Raw genomic sequence first — 22,947 nt, 5'->3', positions numbered from 1 at the left:
AATGTGGAGAGTTCCAGTGTATAGCCGGTTGATAAGTTTCAGCCTGGCCACTGATGACTGCACAAAAAACACCATCACTTTGAAGTTCATTTTAACTTAATTTCATTCGATTAAGTTCTGAAAATTTAAATTTCAGTTTCATAGCCACATGAAAAACACCCTTGGAAGGGCATAAAACAGAGGTGTGTGCTTCAAATTGATTCTTGTTAAGATTTCTGAGCACAGGCACAAAGGCCCAAGCGGCCAGAAACAAACAGCACTCTCAAAGTTGTAATAAATTGAAGGTTAACGTGTTTCTTGAATTAAGCTAGTTTATATGAATTTGGGGAATGAGACAATGGGGAAGAATTGCAGTCGTCAAACCAGTTGCCAAGGACGAACAGGAAGAGAAGTTATTTGACCTGCAGTGTGGTGAGTGGTTGGGTGGGTGAGTGAGTAGGTGAGTGGGTAAAAGTGGGTGAGTGTGTTGTTGTGGTGGTTTAATACAAACTGGATGAGACAAAACAGTCCATCTGGTAAACTGAGTACTCAATATGGGTAGAGGAATCAACAATTGAAGTTCACTGGAACAGTAACCATAGTAGTAACGATATAGGAGTGATAAGGAGGTGACTGATCCTCAGCGAGTGAGGCAGTGGCGTGAACCAGCGATTTCTGGACCATCAACCAATCCGATTGCTTATTACGTTGAGTGTGGATAGAACGGCCCGGTTGACATGACACACTGTAGGTTTACTTTCTGAAACAGTGTGGTGGCCTGCTTGTACTTCAAAAATGCGCGAAGGAAACGTCTTCATTTTCACGACACGGCAACAAGGTCGGACCATCGCTAGGAGAAAACACAAACAAGAATGAACAACACAAATCGCCCAGGTTTGTATGTTCTTATGGTCGCACAACATGAATAATAATTAGCAAAACAACAAACTTGCTCGCCAATCGATTCGAATAAAAAGAGCTAAGCGCAACAAAAAACGTGTTTTTACGAGCTTCCTGTAGCCGAAGCAAGGTTACCCAGGAAAGCTAGTCAATGGCCCATGCGGGAGTTGTACACTTTTACATTTATACATTGTGCCTACTGCAGCTTGCATGTAGAGGTGGCAGCAAATTATATGACCTTCTATTTTAAAGCAATGGAGCACACACCCTTATAACGTAAATGATTAAAATAGTTCAGGTTTGTCAAGATCAGTGTAAACTATGCTAAATAAAACAATAATGAAGATGCACTGGGTGGAGTGGTGGCACAGTACGACTACGCTATAAAGCCGAACCTGAAGTCAATGTATTCAATTCCCGGCCTCGGCCAACATCAGTGGGGAGTGATCTCTGAAATAGTACCAGGAACACACCCTCCCTACTCCGCCTCCCTCCACTTCACCAACCTGCACTGACCAGCTCAGTGAAGCGTGGCCAAAACATCATGATTACCGACAAAGTGGCGCCGTGGTTGGTGAGATGTTAACTCTGTCGCCTGGTATGCAGAAGTTCGTGGGTTTGATCCGGACCCTGACGGCTGTATATTTGGAGTTTGCGTGCTCTTCTCATGGTCGTGTGGATTTTTCTTCAGGTCCTCCGGCTTTTCCCTCCACATTTAGAAACGTACGTTTCAGTATTTGGCTGCTATAAATTTCCACATGATAACCCACTTCGGTGAGATATAATTTCAGGCCAGCTCGCTTCTGAGAAAGAGCTATATAGTTCAGTGGCCCTTACCTGGTAAAATAAAAATGGTTTAGTATAGTTTACACTGTAAAGAAGTCTTCATCCAGTAGTTGATTGACAAAGGGCTGTAAATTATGTATACATTTATTATTATTTAAAACTGCACCACCATTGACTCACTCAAGCATACCTCAGATCGCCAAATTAATATTGCAGTGCACAGGAGTGCAGTAACCAACATCTTATTCTTCAGTTTAACACGTATTCCTCCACCACTCCATACAATCACCGAGAATGCACCCAATTTTGTCAGACATCAGAAGCTAAACATGGCTGAGCCAGGATGGCGGTTGGATGGGTGGTCACCAATGCACAATAGACAGGAGCAGGAGGCAATGTGGGCAACAGAGTGCGGTGCAGCAAAATCCACGGTCGTTCTGCACCTTTCCTCACTGTCTGCAGGGCGTGGGGGGAGGCCCTCATCCAGCAGTGGATTGACAAAACGAGGTGTACACAAGCAAACATCCAAATCGAAACCCAGTGACCAAGAGGCCCCGAAGCAAAACGTGTCACGTGCAAAACGTGAAATCTGAAGCTTGGTGCTGGCCTCAGGACTGGAAATACCCCACATGCTTAAACCAACTTTCAGACAATGGGGCCTCTTCCTAAATCGCACGCCCGCGGTATCTTTAATATTGTCGCTCGAGTAAGTTCATCGCAGCGTCATTTCAAGCTCGTTTAAGCCGTCAGCAAAATGCCGCATGCCGTGGCGAGCATTGTATGGGCTTCAGTGTCAACTCTCAATATTTTGACAATCGCCTGCAAGCAACATTTGCGGTTGCTGTGCAGCAACCACAACTGGCAGTGAATGACGTCCATGTTCTGGTTCGGCTCGTTCCGGCCAGAGTTGCGGGGCAGGAAACGTTTTGTTCGAAGCGAAAAGAAGAAAAAACAGAAAGGAGGGGATGGCGCAGTGGAAGGGGACAACGACCTTAACTCGTAGGCCGCGCAGCTCCCTTTTCATCGTGCAGTGTATACATCCAATTTTGACCGACACCCAAAACGGCGGAAGCATGGCATGTAACGCACGTGCACGCACGCACACAGCGTACCAAGACTGTATGTGCAGAATTTGCCAGCCGGGTAAAACCGAAGAACCACTCCGGGATAACTCCTCCACAACGGGTGTTCCTCTGCAAACAAAGGGCTCTCGTGGGGAGTGGGTCACACGAATCGAACTCTCCCTATAATTAAGGTCCGAGTAGATGGGTTACATAAGGGATTTGAATGCTGTAGCACTGCACGCGGCTAAAGCTTGTGTGTGTGTGGGGGAGCAGCAGGGTGACGCGTAGCGCAGCGTGCTATGCTACACAAGTGGGAATCGACCCGAGTTCGATTCCCGCTCATGGCCAAGACCAGTGACAATAATCTGGACTGGTCCTAGGTCGATTTAGCCTTCAATGAGTAGCCCGATGCGGTATGTAAACATCGCCACTGAAGAGACAAAGGCGGTCGGGTGTGGTGCTGGCGACCCACCCCATTCGTGTACCATGCAGGCCATCACAGGAGCTCGTGAACAGCACTTGCCCCAAAAGTCTGTGAAGGCTATATGGGGGATCTTTGTCTTTGGGGGTAGCAGCGTACGTCTCTCGAACGCGTCACCCAGCAAACCGACCGCGTCACCCGGCAAACTGACCGCAGTGCTTACGCACAGAAGCTAAGGGGTCTGGAATGCGCCGCGTGCCAGCATGCGTTCCTCTTGCTGTATGGAAAACACTCCGTGAATGCTCGTCTATCTGCAATCGCAACTCAAACTATCTAGTTTACTGTAAAGTAGTGTCATATAAACGATGCATCGGATTAAAATAGATTATTAGGCTCATCACGTACACACACAGCCCTATTGGTAACAATACAGTACAACAATTGATTTTGCTGCAACGTAGCCTCGAAACAGCACAGCCCATCTAATCCTAGCCAGACTCGACCACGCTTACCTTCCGAAGGGTTGAATGCATTAGGAGCCATTTGGTGATAGTTAACGGAGGTTATCGGTTATTTGGTCGCTCGTAATTATCCATTGCATTGTGTGTTTGCAACCAATTGTTTACAAATGATGTAATATACATATTCTATGAATGATAACTTTTACATGTATGCTAATTAGTGATTGAAACTGTAAAAACAATCAACAAAAGTGAGTAAAAAAAGGAATACAATCACCCCACATTCAATTAATCGAAATGGCAGTATAGGATAAATGAGCAGTGTATGTATGCTGAACTTTGTTCGCACCGTACGTAGCCAATCGTGCTAATATATTGGTACATGTGTAATGCGAGCAAGGATTGAGGGGGGGTGGAGTCTGGGTCACGTGGGGGGAGAGGATTTAAGGAGAGAACCGGAAGGGGAAAGGGGAGTTGAGACGGAGTGAAATACGAGGAGGCCACGCTGGGCAAGACGGAAAGTGTGGCGCGGTTGCCACGCGGTGGGAGACGTCGACACTGACGGCCATCGGTGTCAGACGAAGAGAGCTAACGGGGCAGTGAGAGGCTCAGCTGTGGAAGGGGCAGCAGTGACGCTAGATAGCGGGGCAGCGGTGTGGCTGCAAGGATCGCCTGACGGGGCAGCAGTGAGACTGCTTATTGGGACAGCAGGGAGCCTGCACAACGGAGCAGCCGAGGGCTGTGGAGAGGTCGTCGAGCGGGACGCGGGCCTAAGCGAGACGCCGTGGTACGGAGATTCTACGAACCCAATAAAGGACAATGGAGATCGACATCTGAGAGAGAGTCCTTTATTACACATGCATAAGTAATTTGTGTTGTTAGGGTTCCTAAGTTTGGCTCTCAGCACCTCAGGCACTTCCACTGAATCCTGTGAATCCTTTTAGGAATTAAACACACCTCTTTTCCACTGTACAACCAAGCCACACTGCGGCCATGTACAATCAGCCTGGCATGGTTCAGGAGGCGGCGCCAGGTTGCTTTTTCCACTTAAGGAGCTGAGCCATGCCACTAACATCACACGCAATTAAGGTTTCATTCGACCCCAGACCCTTCTTTTGCTCAGAGCCAGATTCATATATCTTGTGAGGTCAACATTTCATAGTTTGGCTCTGGCTGGGCATAACAAACACAGCCAATGGAAACCACCAGCAACGAGAAGGACCCCACGCTGGCTACAACAGTGACCACCAAATTTACGTCAGGTCCCAGGATTTACAGGACCGTCACACGCCGCCGACACGTGCGCCGCAACAGTGGGATCTTTTACCATTACCTCTATTTCGATACGTGTGACAAGTGTGCACAACTGCCGGCTAGACCAGACAATGAATAATTATTTCGCTGCAATGCAAATGAATGAGGTGTAGAAGAGGAGGAACTGGCCTTATGCATTACACAGCCACAGCAGCTGCTGGCAAAGAGCAAGGAAAGCACCACCGATAGATGCTAATGCATTTAGGAAAGGAAAGGTCGGGCGGGGTGTGGGAGGAGAAAAGAGAAATCTGAGCACGAGTTCAAGCACGCGCCATTAAACAAATCCTGCGCCCGCTGCAGCGTCCTACACGTGCGTGTCTGCCAGAGCCGACCATTAAGCGGCATCAATTATGTAAGGGTATCTTTTGGTGTGCCGATGTAAAATTGTGCTCTGGCACACCGACAGAGGTCATACGCATGCATATCTAAAGAGACAGGGTGGGGGGAGAGCTACCCAGTTGTTGTATACACGCGTTACGCGCCGAGTGTTTTAACGTCAAAATATACAACCGCGCGAGAAGGGTACATTTTGGAAACTTCCCAAGCAAGTATTTCTTCACTGCGTTTGAGATACTGGACAACGTTTTTCCACAACTGGCACTTTTCACTCGGGTTATCGCACTACTATTACATTTTTAGAAAGATGTCCACCCGTCAGTCATCTGATAACCGGAGAAGCAAAAGCAGTATAAGGGTGCGTAAGTAATAGCAACATCTCCCTTTCCCAAATGCTTGCTTGTTTGTTAATTTGTTTTTTGCAATGGTACGACCCTGATCTGCAGGGCAGGGTAAAGACGTTTAACGAAGAAAACAGCTCGGTAAGCACCACCTCACTGTCACCTGCGAAATGTAAATCAGAGATTGCACAACGGTGCATAATTTGTCCAAGGCGATGAGAGAGAGAGAGAGAGGGGATTGAAAGCCATTCATCATCCATCCATTGCGTTGAAGAGATGACAACTGCAGACGTGCACTGCAGCAGTGAGACAGTGGCAAAAGTACCACCATAACTACTCTGCAGCGATTAAGTAAAAGTGTCTCCGTAATGAATGCCGCAACAGGCCCAGTTAGGGTGGTGCAGTGGTACACACACTGCCCTATGAACCTGCCCTCCCGAGTTAAACTCCCGGCCATGGCTAACGTCATTGGCTTGATATCTGCACCAGACATGAGCTCCCCCCCTCCCCCCCATCTTCACCAGCCCACACCGACCAGCTTTGGCAAAGTATGGTCAAGCAAGCGCCGTGGCCGACACAGCATCGGGGGGCCTTCATCCAGCAGTAACTGCCAAAAGGCCATGAATTATGATTATTATTGGACCTCGTGATGTCCACTACAGTTGAGGAAAAACGTGGAAACAAGTGACAATATGGGCTTGGCTCCTGCACAATGGCAAGCTTATCTCAGCAATCAGCCCCGCCATGCGGTTCACGCTTGTTGTACCAGTGCTGGCCTTCTCGTGCCCGCACTACATCCCATGTGGGGACGCATTCGGTCGTTTCTCGTACGGTAGTAAATTACAATAAAAACAGCTTGTCCTAACAACCCTTGTCAACGCTTGCAATCGTTCAGTTCACACGTGGCCGATTAGGATGGCAACATATCTCACGAACACCCAGTACGTGCCAGGCTCAGGGACACAGGCACCAAGGATACGTTGTTTTTGAAAGCTTTCCAATGAAGGTCAAAAGTATGTATACATTAGCTTTGTCCGTCTATCAATTGGGGGCGGGGGGGAACAAACAAACTACAGTAAAGATAATCTAATGTGAACAAAACTTTAGCAGAAAGGAAATTGATCAAAGAGTTGCTTGAACCCTCCCTGGCTGAGCTGTTATACAAGCCCCATTGTGTCATCGTGGGCCAGCGTGTGGGAAAGCATGCATAATCCACACGTATGCCTGATTTTTCTTCTTTGTTTTTGCAATACGGGTTCACACGCAAACACACACGGGCATCCCTTTGCGTGCAGCAGGGGAACCAGAGTGACCTCAATTTTAGACAGCTTCGAGCCATCACATTCATCACCGCTTTTGCAAGACCCCAGCTTAACTGACGTTATCAAGGCAAAAAGGGGACTTGGCCTCGTGACCTTCACATTGAGGCAGCTGTTATTTCTGGGGAGGGGAGAAATTCCGCGCTCCCATTTCACATCTAGGTTCGGACACCAGCATGGACAATGGCGCGGAGCACTGGCCCAGGCGGCTGAGCCGTTGTGAACAGAGCCGGCGGGCGGGCAGCAGGCCCAGTGAGAGATAACGCTCAACACGTCCGCCCAAAAACTAAACACCACCGAGGCAAACGGTATCGACACAAGACCATACGCACGCACACAGACAAAATCCACCCTTTAGCCTTGACAGACTGTCGGAACAAGAGCTGTGAGCGAGCACCGAATAAGGCCGGCACGGCACACGAGGGGGTGGCCAGCACCATGCCTCGTGGCGATGTTTAGACAACGCACTGGGTACTCATTTTAAAAACTGTGTGAAACTAGGGGTGGCCCAGGCTCGGATATTCGTCACCTATGTTGGCTGTGAGCAGGAATCGAACTCGGGTTGGCGGGTTAGTGGCACTAACCGTTGCACTACCACTTCCCACACCAGTACACACACACAAACATACACACAGAGGTTTTTTTGGGTTAGATCACGTAAATATGTCGTTAAACCCGCCACCACCTGATGCAGCCAATTAGTAAGCTTTGTCACATAAACAAAACATGCTAATTCGTTACTAATACAGCACACCGGTGTGTTGGAGAGTAAACCCACAACATTTACAATTCGAGTACGACGTGTCGCCAGTCATTACAACTCTCATCATCAGGCGACAGCCACATTTGTGATTACATCTTCCTGTTTCGTTCTTAAATAGGGGGATATATGTGATGTCTTCACTTGTGAGCCAACCAGGTGCTGAGGCCAGGCGGGGGGGCAAACATACACACCTTGGCAATATATTGTGTGGCTAGACAATAATACAACACATACAGATTACAGTATTTCTGCTACCAGTTCATGTTCGCTAATCGCATTTGGATGGCACGGGGCCTTATTAAGGTCACACTCGGGGACATCGCGTTGCCTGCGATGTAATCCACTTATCAAAAGAGTCAGGCAATGAACCCACACACAACACACACCAGAAATGCACGACATGTGCATTATTGGCAATGTGCTGATTTTGAGTCGATGATAGTGGTGCCAAGCGTGTGGACTGCACTCACTGAATTTTGATTTAAAGCTTTCGTGACTGCAGGGATTCATCTTCTTGGTTCTTTCGGTAAAGTCACGTAGAAGGGAAGTAATAAAATAAAAAAAACATAATAAAACAATTCTCACATTGTTTTTTATGTTTTATTTTTATTATTTTATTACTTCCCTTCTACGTGACTTTACCGAAAGAACCAAGAAGATGCACTCACTGAGTGGCACTCGAACATGAGAGAATGATGGGTGTTTAACAATTACAATGCTGTGTTTTTTTCCACTGAGGCCTTGGATGAGTCTCGAGACTATCTTTTCGGAGGGTCCTGCAATAAAACATTGTTTGTTTCCGTAAACTGGGACCGTAATATTGTGCTGTGACACTTTTTTTTTACAACGCAGTGTCAATAATCTTAACACCCATCCACTAAGTTGAGAATTTACAGCCATCTGTCAGGGCACTGAAGAGCTTATCAAGCAACGTGGTTATGGGTTTTTTTTTACCATACTTCAAAACATTGTTCGTTGCAGGTTATTGATGGGGGGGGGAGGCCAAAGATAATTTCAGATTCCACCCGCCACCTGATGTTGGCCGTGACCCGGAATAGAACTCAAGATAGTTAGGTTCATATGAAAGTGTGATCACTGCTGCGCCGCTGCTCCCCGAGTCCATCAATATTATATTCGAGAGGCATTGCAAGACCAGACACTTTCAAAAGACAGTCGAGAACACAAGAGGAATCGTAAAACACAATCCTGAGTACAATACATTGTGTGTCAGTACAGCCCTTGTCAATCCACTGATGGGTGAGGGCCTCCACGCACCGCGGGTGTTGTGGGATTTATACGATGAAACGTAAAATCATCACTTTGGTGAGCAGGTAGGTCAAGGTGGGGAAGCGTGGATGTGGCAGTAAAGTACAGTAAAAAATAATGTTGCTGCAATGCTCTTTGCTGCCCACATTGTAGCCCAGCGGCCTGTAACAACATTGTAGCCCAGCGGCCTGTAACAACCTGCTGTACAGAGTGGGCACCCATTTAAGCAATTATCCAAGCTCAATCCTGATCATCTTCCGATATCCAATTGGATCAGGCACATTCCTAGCGATTTGGTCATATCATTTAATGAGCGTGTTACAAGGGCCCTCACTAATTTTGACTCCCGTGGCCGATTAACCAGTTCATTTACGGGTCACTCAAAATACTGGCGGTGATATAACTGTAATAATGACACTACTAATAACGGTGTCCAAAGCGTTGCTTAGTTGGTGGAAGAGCATGAATCGTGAGATGAAAAGTTCAAATTCAGGCCAGGGTCAACGTGGTTCATCATTAACCATCACGATCATCGCCATCATGAACATCAACATCCTTCTAAAGTACTAGCATTGAGCACTATCTTGTGTACTTTCACAGTGGTTGTGCTATTGCAATGTGTCGCTTTTAGCACAGAGACCTACAATAGAGATTTACACGCAAATGAAGATGGGGGCAACTTAGGCGTTTTTAATCTTTCCAACTGAAGTTAAAAGCATCTGATCATCATCGCTGTCCGTCGGAAACAGGGGGTGGGGGGGCTGTAACTGTTATTTAAATGATCCAAATGTGAATTCAACTTTAGTATGAAGTGTGGGACTTGTCCCATTGTAAACGCGACAAATTTATTCAAAGGGTTGTCCAAACCTTTGAGACAAACCAGGATTAAAATTAATATTTTAAACATGAAAACGTAATTGGCTTCAACAGCTACCCGTCGGCTACAATACAGTACTTCCCATAACAAATGCATGTCGCAAAGCTTTACATAATCCATGTGCAGGAATGATATTGGTAACTTTAATTATGATCATCATGATTACTGCGAATGGAGGCGAGAGATCTGAACCATGATAGACGTTAGGAAGCTGGCAAAGCAGAACTGAAGGAGCCAGGATGACAGAAGATGATCTGTACACAAGGAGATGAAACAAGACTGGCTCCTGTATACATGCGGGCATGGGGACTTAGTTGGTGTTATGTTGGTCTCCGATGAAAACCAAACTTAATGTATGTACTAAAGTCGAGCTTTACATACCCTATCGTCAATCCAATCCAGCATCCACACCGCATTGATCACGGGAGTCGTTTGACAAGACTTCATCACGCCCAAAGGAGTCGCTGCCAAGTGTGCAGATGTTGCAATTGCACGGGGGGGGGGGGGTCTATAGGCTGGAGGCACAAGCACCCGACTACAAAGAAAAAATTATGGACATTGGTACAAGGAGTGCCCATTTTCATTCTTTGCACCAGGATCCATGGGAGCCATGTCGTCCCACTGACCACGCTGGTCAGTGTGTTGGCAAAGAGTTTCTCCACGGCCAGGAGCGGTTCAGATATCACCCGTGGTCAAGAATCAAACTCGGTACAGCTAGGGTCGTATCGCACCGTGCGCTAACCCCTGCGCCACCGCCCAAGGTCAAAAAAACCGGTGGGAGTTGATGAAAAGAGGACTTTGAGCAGACTGATGACGGGAAGATCGGAAGATATACAGTAATATGCCCAGATCACTGATTGGTAAGAGTTGAAAATGATGATGACTATGCCTGCTGCTGATGATCTAACCTATATAATTCATTTTTTGTCTGTCTGTCTATCTGTCTGTCCGTCCGTCTGCGTACGCTCCCTTGCGGGGGATGTAGCTCTCGAACCGTGGGGTTCGCCGAGATTAAATTTTGCAGGTGGGCACGCCCCCGGCCCCGCGGTAAACTTAGGCATTTCCGATTTTTCGTCTCTAAACTTTAAATCGGACCGATTATCGATTTAGTGCGATTTCTCTTTATTTATTTACTTAAAGCGTTATTTATTTATTTAATATCGCCGACCGGCGCGGACCACGGCGGTTGCCCCTGGCAACGGGTAGCAACAACTTCGCTGCGGGGTGGACGCCATTTTTAATTCCTGTAAAAAATATGCGCACGCATTAACACGCGACTCTGAGGTAAATTCATCAAAGTTTCACGTCCTCTTCACTCCCCCCCCACCCCAATGTGTGCAATTACTATTATAGGGTCGGTAGATAATAAAACTATAGCGATTAGACAGTATTATTGTAGCGCGGAGGGGGGGGGGTTAACGGCCCCAGTACCCAGCCTCAGCCGAATGGGCAATCTAGGCGAGGCCGGAGGCTCTCCACGGTACTAGGCCTCGACACGCAAGTCTGTCAGGCGTCGACTTTGTGGTATAAACTCGATATACCCAGCGTTGACCGGGGGAAAAATACATTTAAAATCTTCTGAAAACTTTAAAACATAACATCCCAATGAAAATACAACTGTGTAATTAAAACTCTAAACCCGACCGCGCCAAGAATCGATTCTCTGAATTGCTAAAAGGAATCGAAGGTTGTAGATTCATTTAGAATCGCCTTATTTCCGTTTAATATTAGTTGGTTATAGAGTTGATATAAACTGCTACGAATGGGAAATATCTGCGTTGACCGGGGCTAAAATATAATTAAAAACTCCTGAAAACTTTAAAACATAACATAGAAAATAAAACTCTGTAATTAAAAATGGAAACCTCCTATGCGCCAGGAATCGATTCTTTGAATCGCGCAAAGTAATCATCGAAGGTTGTAGATTCCTTTAGGATCGCCCTTAACATGTGGTGAGGGGGAGAGTGGTGAGGGTGAGGTTGAGTGGTGAGGGTGAGGTTGAGTGGTGAGGGTGAGGTTGAGTGGTGAGGGTGAGGTTGAGTGGTGAGGGTGAGGTTGAGTGGTGAGGGTGAGGTTGAGTGGTGAGGGTGAGGTTGAGTGGTGAGGGTGAGGTTGAGTGGTGAAGGTGAGGTTGAGTGGTGAGGGTGAGGTTGAGTGGTGAGGGTGAGGTTGAGTGGTGAGGTTGAGTGGTGAGGGTGAGGTTGAGTGGTGAGGGTGAGGTTGAGTGGTGAGGGTGAGGTTGAGTGGTGAGGGTGAGGTTGAGTGGTGAGGGTGAGGTTGAGTGGTGAGGGTGAGGTTGAGTGGTGAGGGTGAGGTTGAGTGGTGAGGGTGAGGTTGAGTGGTGAGGGTGAGGTTGAGTGGTGAGGGTGAGTGGTGATTGGTGAGGGTGAGTGGCGGTTGTTAGTGGTGATTAGTGAGGGGTGAGTGGTGAGGGTTAGTGGTGAGCATGAGTGGTGTGGGTGAGTGGTGAGGGTGAGGTTGAGTGGTGAGGGTGAGTGGTGATTGGTGAGGGTGAGTGTTGAGCGTGAGTGGTGAGGGTGAGTGGTGATTGTTGAGGGTGTGATTGGTGAGGATGAGTGGTGAGTAGTGAGGGTGAGTGGTGAGGGTGAGTGGCGGTTGTGAGTGGTGATTAGTGAGGGGTGAGTGGTGAGGGTGAGCGTGAATGGTTAGGGTGAGTGGTGAGGGTGAGCAGTGAGGGTGAGTGGTGATTGGTGAGGGTGTGATTGGTGAGGATGAGTGGTGAGTGGTCAGGGTGAGTGGTGAGGGTGAGTGGTGAGCGGTGAGGGTGAGTGTTGAGGGTGAGTGGTTAGGGTGAGTAGTGAGGGTGAGTGGTGAGCGTGAGTGGTGAGTGGTGAGCGTGACTGGTGAGGGAGAGTGGTGAGGGAGAGTGGTGAGGGAGAGTGGTGAGGGAGAGTGGTGAGGGAGAGTAGTGAGTGGTGAGGGTGAGTGGTAAGTGGTGAGGGTGAGTGGTGATTGGTGAGGGAGAGTGGTGAGGGAGAGTGGTGAGGGAGAGTGGTGAGGGAGAGTGGTGAGGGAGAGTGGTGAGGGAGAGTGGTGAGGGTGAGTAGTGAGTGGTGAGGGTGAGTGGTAAGTGGTGAGGGTGAGTGGTGATTGGTGAGGGTGAGTGGTGAGGGTGAGTGGGGAGGGTGAGTGGCGGTTGTTAGTGGTGATTAGTGAGGGGTGAGTGGTGAGGGTGAGCGTGAGTGGTGAGGTTGAGTGGTGAGCAGTGAGGGTGAATGGTGATTGGTGAGGGTGTGATTGGTGAGGATGAGTGGTGAGGGTGAGTAGTGAGGGTGAGTGGTTGTTGTGAGGGTGAGTGGTTGTTGTGAGGGTGCGTGGTGAGGGTGAGTGGTAAGAGTGAGTGGTGAGGGTGAGTGACGGTTGTGAGAGGTGATCAGTGAGTGGTGAGGGTGAGTGGTGAGGGTTAGTGGTGAGGGTGAGTGGTGGTTGTGAGTGGTGATTAGTGAGGGGTGAGTGGTGAGGGTGAGCGTGAGTGGTGAGGGTGAGTGGTGAGGGTGAGCGGTGAGGGTGAGCAGTGAGGGTGAGTGGTGATTGGTGAGGATGTGATTGGTGAGGATGAGTGGTGAGTGGTCAGGGTGAGTGGTGAGCGGTGAGGGTGAGTGTTGAGGGTGAATGGTGAGCGGTGAGGGTGAGTGTTGAGGGTGAGTGGTGAGTAGTGAGGGTGAGTGGTGAGCGTGACTGGTGAGTGGTGAGGGTGAGTGGTGAGGGAGAGTGGTGAGGGAAAGTGGTGAGGGTGAATGGTGAGGGTGAGTGGTGAGGGTGAATGGTGAGGGTGAGTGGTGAGGGTGAGTGGTGATTGGTGAGGGTGAGTGGTGAGGGTGAGTGGGGAGGGTGAGTGGCAGTTGTGAGTGGTGATTAGTGAGAGGTGAGTGGTGAGGGTGAGCGTGAGTGGTGAGGGTGAGGTTGAGTGGTGAGCGGTGAGGGTGAGCAGTGAGGGTGAGTGGTGATTGGTGAGGGTGCGATTGGTGAGGATGAGTAGTGAGGGTGAGTGGTTGTTGTGAGGGTGAGTGGTGAGGGTGAGTGATGAGGGTGAGTGGTAAGAGTGAGTGGTGAGGGTGAGTGACGGTTGTGAGAGGTGATTAGTGAGTGGTGAGGGTGAGTGGTGAGGGTTAGTGGTGAGCATGTGTGGTGAGGGTGAGTGGTGAGGGTGAGTGGTGATTGTTGAGGGTGTGATTGGTGAGGATGAGTGGTGAGTGGTCAGGGTGAGTGGTGAGGGTGAGTGGTGAGGGTGAGAGGTGAGGGTGAGTGTTGAGGGTGAGTGGTGAGTAGTGAGGGTGAGTGGTGAGCGTGACTGGTGAGTGGTGAGGGAGAGTGGTGAGGGTGAATGGTGAGGGTGAGTGGTGAGTGGTGAGGGTGAGTGGCAAGTGGTGAGGGTGAGTGGTGATTGGTGAGGGTGTGATTGGTGAGGATTAGTGGTGAGTGGTGAGGGTGAGTAGTGAGGGTGAGTGCTGAGCGGTGAGGGTGAGTGGTTGTTGTGAGGGTGAGTGGTGAGTGGTGAGAGTGAGTGGTGAGGGTGAGTTGTGAGGGTGAGTGGTGATTGTTGAGGGTGTGATTGGTGAGGATGAGTGGTGAGTAGTGAGGGTGAGTGGTGACGGTGAGTGGTGAGGGTGAGTGTTGAGGGTGAGTGGTGAGGGTGAGTGGCGGTTATGAGTGGTGATTAGTGAGGGGTGAGTGGTGAGGGTGAGCGTGAGTGGTGAGGGTGAGCAGTGCGGGTGAGTGGTGATTGGTGAAGATGAGTGGTGAGTGGTCAGGGTGAGTGGTGAGGGTGAGTGGTTGTTGTGAGGGTGAGTGGTGAGGATGAGTGGTGAGGGTGAGTGGCGGTTGTGAGTGGTGATGGGTGAGTGGTGAGCGGTGAGGGGTGAGCGGTGAGGGTGAGTGGTGAGGGTGAGTGGTGAGGGTGAGTGCTGAGTGGTGAGGGTGAGTGGTGAGAGAGTGGTTAGTTTTGAGGGTGAGTGGTGAGGTTGAGTGGTGAGGGTTAGTGGAGAGTGGTGAGTGGTGATTGGTCAGTGGTGATTAGTGAGGATGAATGGTGAGTAGTGAGGGTGAAGTTGAGTGGTGAGGGTGAGTGGTGGTTGTGACGGTGAGTGGTGAGGGTGAGTGGTGAGGGTGAGTGGTGAGGCTGAATGGTGAGGGTGAATGGTGAGAGTGAGTGGTGAGTGGTGAGGGAGAGTGGTGAGTGAGAGTGGTGAGGGTTAGTGGTGAGGGTTAGTGGTGAGAGTGAGTGGTGAGAGTGAGTGGTGATTGGTGAGTGGTGAGGGTGAGTGGTGAGGGTGAGTGGTGAGGGTGAGTGGTGAGGGAGATTGGTGAGGGAGGTTGGTGAGTGGTGAGTTGTGAGGGTGAATGGTGAATAGTGAGTGGGAGTGGTGAGTGGTGAGGATGAGTGGTAAGGGTGAGTTGTGAGTGGTGAATGGTGAGGGTGAATGATGAGTACAGTCAATATGCACTGCTGTTATAATACCAGGTACCACCACCACAATATGTACTCCTCTCATCATAGCAGATACCACCACAGCAGTATGCACTGCTGTAATCATAGCAGGTTCCACCACAATATGCACTGCTGTCATCATAACAGGTACCAACACAGCAGTATGCACTGCTGTAGTGATAGCAGGTACGACCTCAGTCGGTATACACTGCTGTAGCGATAGTAGATACTGCTATCGAGTTGGTAGATACCGCTATAGTAAATACTAAAACAGTCAGTATATACCGCTACAGTCAGTCAATACTGCTACAGTCAGTATATACTACTATACAGTCAGTACATACTACCACGGTGAGTAGCTACTAGAGTCAGTAGATACTATTATAGAGTGAGTAGATACTGCTATAGATTTTGTAGTTACTACTATAGTCAGTGGATACAACTATAGAGTCAGCAGATACTATACAGTTAGTCGTTACGAGTATATAGTCGGTAGATACTACTGTAGGCCCAGTAAATACTACTATGGTCAGTAGTTATTACAGTCACTAAATACTACTACACAGTCAGTAGCAACTACTGGCTCAGTAGATACTACGGTACAGTCAGTAGATACTACTACAGAGTCAATAGATACCACTTCCTCTGTTGTATGTAAGGTGTTGTTAGTATATATACCTACGAGGGGTAAAGATATTTTTTGAGGGGGGGGGGAGACCGCAATTTTCGGAAACCTTTTGACATCAACTATTTACCCCACACTTTCTACAACTTTTTGGACTTGTGAAAGCCTCTTATATATTTGTTGGTGGAGAAATGTACAAACAGCCCACCGGGCTTTGACAATACCTTAGTATCTGTGTATATATATGTAAGGTTTTTAAGAAACATATTTTTCACCCGGGCAAAGCCGGGTACTTCCGCTAGTAGTTTATAAATTCCGTTAATTATGATGGGTATGAGCATATTTGATAAATTTTGCTGCTGCTATTACTACACATTATTAAGGCAAGATGAAGGAGCAATACAAATATAATTTAAAGCAGATACCGATTAGGGTGATGAGTATGATACTGCTGCTGACGATCAAGTTGCTGCAAACGATATTTATTAAACTGCCACTAATTCGTGATGAGAATAACGTTTTTGTTCATGGATTGTTACTGTCATTACTGAAAATGGTGCTACTACATTGATGATGAAGAAGCTGATGACAATGCAACTGCTGCTGATGAATTTGATGCAATCGATATCGATGACCATGACGATTAAACTAAGCTCATGATGATAACTGGCTTTCTTATCAATTGTTCCCGTCAAACTTTCAGATGTTGCTGCGAAAATACCGCTGCTCCTGATGCCTCTTAAATTAGCGAAATTCGAAAAGTATTCGCCACATTCACTCAATTGAGATTATGCATCGCAATCAAACTCATTTCCCGGTTTATATTCAAGTCTTGCGTATGGCAATATGCCCATATGCTAATTGCCCCAGGTCACTCTTGCAAATGACTCATCCTGGTCTCTTGAATTCGCACCTGGTTAAACTAAAAAATATTAATACTTGCAACTTCAAGAACAACACCGCCACACCACCTGGAACTCACTCTCGCACACACACCCTACATATACCTTCAAAATCCGACTCGTCGTCGTCATCATCATCATCACCGTCCTCATCACGGTCCACCGAGCCCCTTGGCACGAAGTTGACCAGCGACGCCAGAAGCCCTCCGCCACCTCCTCGGCCATCAGCAGGCGGGGACGAAGACCCGGGGGACGATGCGGATGACTCGCGGGAGCCAGGCGGAGAACCCGGGGCCACCAGAGGAGGGGAGACCAGGTCATCCACTTGCTGCTGCTGCTTCTGATGCAGTCTCCCATCTCGGCCCTGCGGTCCCAGCCGCGCCGCCTTGAGCTGGACAAAATAGTCCGCGGCGAAGGAGACGATGTCCGCCGGTCTCTTGCGGAGGACTTCCACAGTGAAGGTCTGGAGCAGCTCCGTGAGTCCGTCCGGTATCTGTATATTCATCACCTATGGGAGTTCGGTGCAGCCCGCTGCCCTGCTGATGTTGCTGCTGATGTTGTTGCTGTTGTTGCTGATACTGCCGCTGTTATTGCTGCCGTCGTATGTATTGTCAATAATTGTGATTGTCAATAATGTGTGATGGGTAGACAAATGGTCGTTGTTGCTGTATTGTATTGAGAGGCCGGCTATGGTCTCTTAGAAGTTCATCACCGACACACGCACAGAGCAGTGCGGCAATGGTAGTGAGGGTAATTATTGCAGATGCGTTGAAAGTCAAGAGTTCGGGTTATCTCTCAAGCCTGTTAACCTACACGATGTTGTATTATGTGAATAACTGTAAATAATTCTAAACGTATTGCAACTCAAGATACTTACTACACGTGTGCTACTGCTTACACGACTGTCTGTCGGTGTTATTATTGTGAACGCATTGATAGTTATTACAATTATTGCAAACACCGGTTATATATTACGTCAAACATGAATTATGTAATCTATATATGCACCACCTATAATCAGTGCTGCTGCTTTACAGAGCCTGCCAATGATACTATCGTTATGGTTAATATACTAGCTATATTAAAAATAATGCTAATAATTATAATCGCCTTACAATTTAGACGCGCACCCTCTACGAGAGTTATTATTATAACCTTGTTACCGCACCGCTGACAATACGACACAGCGCTCGCAATGCTACAGCGTTGTGAGCGCGACGCTTAGCATTATTTCGCTGCCGGTAACGCCGTAAGGTTATCTGCAATCGTTAATTGTGATTTAATTTAAGCGCTCGTCTTGGTTTGTTGTGAGCGACCCCCGCCGCCGCAGACGCCGCTCGAGTGAAGCCGTCGGAGCCGTCCCCGCGCTCCCAGACTACCCCGAGGGGGTGAGGAGGGGCCGTCACGGGGCCCTGAGAGGAGACGTCACTCCATACCGTGAGCACTTAGCCGGCCATCTTACATGGGGAGTCGATGCCTCTCTCCCCCAACCCCTCCTGTTCGTTGTGACGGCCATCTTACGTGAGGAGTCGATGTGTCTCTCTCTCTCTCTCCCCCCTTGTTATGACGGCCAACTTACGTGGGGAGTCGGTGTCTCAAATACCCCTCTCGTTCTGTGACGGCCATCTTACGTGGGAATGTCAATGTGTCGCTTTCCCCCCACCTCTCCTGTTCGTTATGTGACGGCCATCTTATGTGAGTAGTCGATGTCTCTCCACCCCCCACCCGTTAGTAATAAGTTATGGCCATCTTACGTGGGGAGACGTGTGTCTTTCCACCCACCCTTCCTGTTCGTTATGTTGTAACGGCCATCTTACGTGAGGAGTCAATGTCTCTGTCTCCTCCATCTTCCCCATTTCGTTATGATGGCCATCTTACATGAGAGAAAGTCAAGCAAACTCGGATTACATTGTAGCGGGCATCTTGCGTGAGGAACGTTCGTGTTTTTTTAAAAGTTCTCCTTTGCATTTTAACGGCCATCTTACGTGAGGAAATTGTCTATTTTTTACCGCAAAGACCATCTTGCGTGAGTGTAACGTTCACATTCGCTTAAATATTACTTTAAGAAAATGTCCCATTAATTAAAATTTTAACGCAGGCTTCAATGGGTTGTTGTTGTTTGGTTGGTGCGTTATGTGAATGTTACCGATTTTTTTCCCCCTGAGTAAGATAGCCGCACGAGCCACAGACTTGCAAGCAATATTCCGCAGCCCCAACACTACGAGATGAAATATTTTGCATATCCCACGACATATACACATGTAACAACTTTGACGACGATGTAATAAGAGCCACTTTATTGGGGCGCAGCAGCAATTCGGGACCCTTAGCTTCGACCTTGTCTGTAGCTTGTAACTTCCTTCAAACGTCCCCGCTCCTCGTACTCTCGCTCCCCTCGAGCCCCCTTTCTGGAACCTTCAATCACTGTTGTTTCCCCCTCGCCAATCCCTGACCCCCCCCCCCCTAACAGGATCCCAACCGTCGCCTCTGGGATCCTCTCTGTTCCCCGCCTTAATATCGTTCAAATCTTTTTCCTCCAAACCCTTTAACAGTCTGCCTTCCCGGCCAATCGCCGTGGAGGCCTCTCTCTACCAATCGGAGACCTTGGGGCTTTTTTTTGGCTTGGGGTGAGTGGTTGCTTATTTAGGTCATTACACATAACATTGTTAATTGAAAACCAACAACTGCTCTGGAGTGGAAGAGCAGGCCTAACACGAGCTCTCTTGCTCGTTCTAGTGGCATGAGCAAGCAGGGCTGCACCTATTTACACACCTGATGGACACCGAATAACGATAACACTTATTAACACATTTTATAATGATAACATAACACACTTAAGGTTATCCCCATGATAATGATTTGTTTTGATATATGCCCAGCTATATGCATAGGCTCCTCAAAGCGATTTGCATTTTATCTCATCTCAACACATTTCAGAATCTGAATATGGGGCCGTCCATAAATGACGTCACGCGATTTTGGACGATTTTTGACCCCCCCCCCCTAGTCACACGGCGTCACAAAAAGTCAGACCCCCCCCCCTCAAATATGACGTCACAAAGCTCTGCCCTCCCCCAAAACCATATTTCCATTTTGGAAATAAAACAATGCTTTAAATCGCTTTAAACTATTGTCATTGTAGTGCGTATTTAATGTGGCGCTGCACTCTGATGTTGTAGGAGTGTTATAACAATTAGTGTTGTTATAACAATTCTTTGTTTATTTAAAGTTGCACATTTTAATGTGATGTCACATTTCTCAAACCCCCCCCCCCGTCACAAAAATATGACCCCCCTCCTAGGTGCGTGACGTCATTTATGGACGGCCCCTATTTATGTATCCTGGTGGAACCTGATGAGTTATAAAGCTCGTTTTCACAGATGTCTAGTAGGGGCAGGTCACAACGAACAAACATTACAAAACACGATAGGAGTGCAAAGTATAGAAAGGTAAACAAATAACTTTAAAATATATATAAATAAAACGAAATTATTTTCTTCGTATCTTACCAGGTGAAGCCCATTGAGCTATTCGTTTTTTCAGAAGCGACCCAGCCACAAATGATCGCTCAACGAAGTGGCTAATCACGTGGACATTTATAGCAGCAAAATAATAAAAATAATTTTAACACATATTCTTTGGGTCTTTCCGTAAAGTCACGTTACCGAAAGACCCAAAGAATATGAATTCCTGCAGTCACGAAAGCTGTGAATCAAGATTTAATTTAAACGCATGTTTCTAAATGTTGAAAGGAAAACCAGAGGACCTGGAGAAAAATTGCACGCGACCAAGGTGACATTTACCTGGCCTGCAAGCAGGCATTAGTTTGCCAGTCTTCAATGATTGTGTGAGGCCCGACGTCCACCCCACCGCCCTCACTAGGCAGGTGGGGCGCGACGTCCGCCCATTCCGCTCCCTCCACCGCGTCGGTCGGCTCCCGCTGGGCCCCCGCCGACCGAGTGATGGGGCCCCTCGCGCTAGCACCCTCTCAGAGGGACATCCTCGTGCTACTGGCTTGAGAGCCACACGGAGTTATACCACACACCCTTGCAACCCGCAGCTATCGCTAGCAAAGGGGGCCGTGAACATGCTTGCACCTGCGAGGGATTACCTCTTGACGCGCACGCCGCGGCCCCGCGTTCACTCTCGCCGCGCGTTCCCCCACGCAGTCGCTCCACACAGAAATTACAGACACCATACCGATGCTCTGTGCTAACTTTTATTCTCGGCGCAAACCCCGCAATACCTGGGGGGAATATTTCGCGGGAAGAGCCTAGCCTACTGCTGCCCAAGTCCCCAGATACTCAAACGCCCGACCACGTACCCCGTAGCTGTACTCACAGCGTCGCACGGATGCTGTGAGAGTCGGAGGGAAGAGGGCGAAAAAAACCTCGCCTATCACTGCCTCGTAGCAGCACTCGCTGGCATCACACGGATGCTGCGAGCGGCTCCAGAAGGCAGGATGGCAGCGGGGGGGGGGGGGGGGGTGTTGGCGGGCAGGACGGCAGGGGTGGGTGTTGGCGACCAAGATGTTGAAGAAGATCTTTTGAATGGCCTCAGGCTCCCCTTTTATCCCCCTCACTTCAAAAGCCCGGGGTCGCGTTGTACTGCGCGGCCAATCGTGCACCTACCTGTAATTACAGCTGGTTTATTTATTACTCACCCTTGTTAATTCGGAATGACGCCCGACTGGCACCCCCATCTCTTTTCAGTATGGGGGTCGGGGGTGGTCGTGGCGCTGCCATCCCCTGATCTCATGGTCTGCCCTTCTCGCTTAATATTCCACCCCAACCCCTCCCGATGTCGTGAATGAATCATTGCGGCTGGCCCGGTGAACCTGTTTGCGCCCATACAATATTAAGCCAACTCAGGGGCACCGCAATGTGACCTGTCCTGCGAGGGCCGGCCAATCTCCTGGCACCGGGAAACCGTGGGACTATCCTCCTAGGGACCCTTCGGATTAAACCCCGTTGTGCCAGGCAATCCCCCGCCAGGACACTACGTGTGTGTGCTGCATGTGTGTGCTCAGTGTGGGGGCCAGGGGGGGTCGCGGCGCTTGCAGAGTTGCTTCGAGGCTGTGGCACTACAATTGCTTCTGTGTAATTCCAGTTGAGTAATAATAGTACAGTAATATGGTATAAGCAAACAGATTTTAACAACGATTTGTCTGAGGAAATGAGGGATATGAGACGAGATGGGAGTGCTTGAGAAAGAGATTCAATACACACAACTCTAAAACCATGAGTTGGCAACACAAACAAGAAGATACATTTTTTTATTCTGTAAAAATATATATATTTCAAGAAAAACAATGCAATATGCATATGAGACAGTGGTCCTTAATAAATCATGTCACGAAGCAGTCCTGAAAGAGCCGCATGCTGCTCTGAAGCCGCAGGTTTCCGATTCCTACCCATGGTAAACTGTACTCCCATGGTCAACTGGACTCCCATTGTAAACTGGACTTCCATGGTAAACTGGACTTCCAAGGTAAATTGGACTTCCAAGGTAAAATGGACTTCCAAGGTAAACTGGACTTCTGAGATAAACTGGACTGCCGTGGTAAACTGGAATTCCATGGTGAACTGGACTTCCATGGTAAACTGGACTCCCATGGTCGGTTTGGCAACCAAAAAAACAAAGAGCTATTTTTTTCAAATTTGGTAAAAAAAAATAAACTTTCAATACTTTAAGAGCCACACATGGCTCCGGAGCCGCAGGTTGCCGACCCCTGCTCTAAAACCATTAGAAAAATAACGAGTGAAACGTGAGAGATCTCCAACACACCACTTAGTAAAGAAAGATACTCGTGTTTTTCTACGTTCCTTCTCGCCCTCCTCGTTCTCAATCTTTACTGTCTCTCTCTCTGTTCCTCCTTGTGCTGAATCCACGCAGTCGCTATCTCTCTTCTCGCCTCCATTCACTGGAACAAACTTCCCCTCATTAACCAGTCACCTTTGCTCTAACCAGTCACCTTTGCTCACTAGTTTCCGCTCCTCACTCAAAACTCACTTATTTTCTATAGCTCACCCCACGACCCCGTAATCCACCTCATAGCCACCACCTTTACTGTCCCCTCTTCATATTCTCATTACATGGCTTTCACTCATTAACCCCATCCATTCATTCCATGTATAATCATTT

General features: G+C 48.3%; 1 protein-coding gene across 1 annotated transcript in view; it reads right to left on the bottom strand.

Moving 5' to 3' along the window:
* LOC144947371 (cAMP-dependent protein kinase type II-alpha regulatory subunit-like) overlaps positions 1-18,083 on the bottom strand; it is a 100,398-nt gene extending 82,315 nt beyond the window's left edge. Inside the window, exon 1 of the mRNA XM_078876652.1 lies at positions 16,909-18,083. Within this exon, the coding sequence (XP_078732778.1) occupies positions 16,909-17,308 (400 nt within the window). The 5' untranslated portion in view covers positions 17,309-18,083. The remainder of the gene's footprint in view (positions 1-16,908) is intronic.
* Positions 18,084-22,947: the final 4,864 nt, after the last annotated feature.

This window comes from Lampetra fluviatilis, chromosome 44 (genome assembly GCF_964198595.1).
Source record: "Lampetra fluviatilis chromosome 44, kcLamFluv1.1, whole genome shotgun sequence".
Classification (NCBI taxonomy): Eukaryota; Metazoa; Chordata; class Hyperoartia; order Petromyzontiformes; family Petromyzontidae; genus Lampetra; species Lampetra fluviatilis.
Note: the sequence above shows the minus strand (reverse complement) of the source record. Positions and strands in the feature narration are given on the sequence as shown.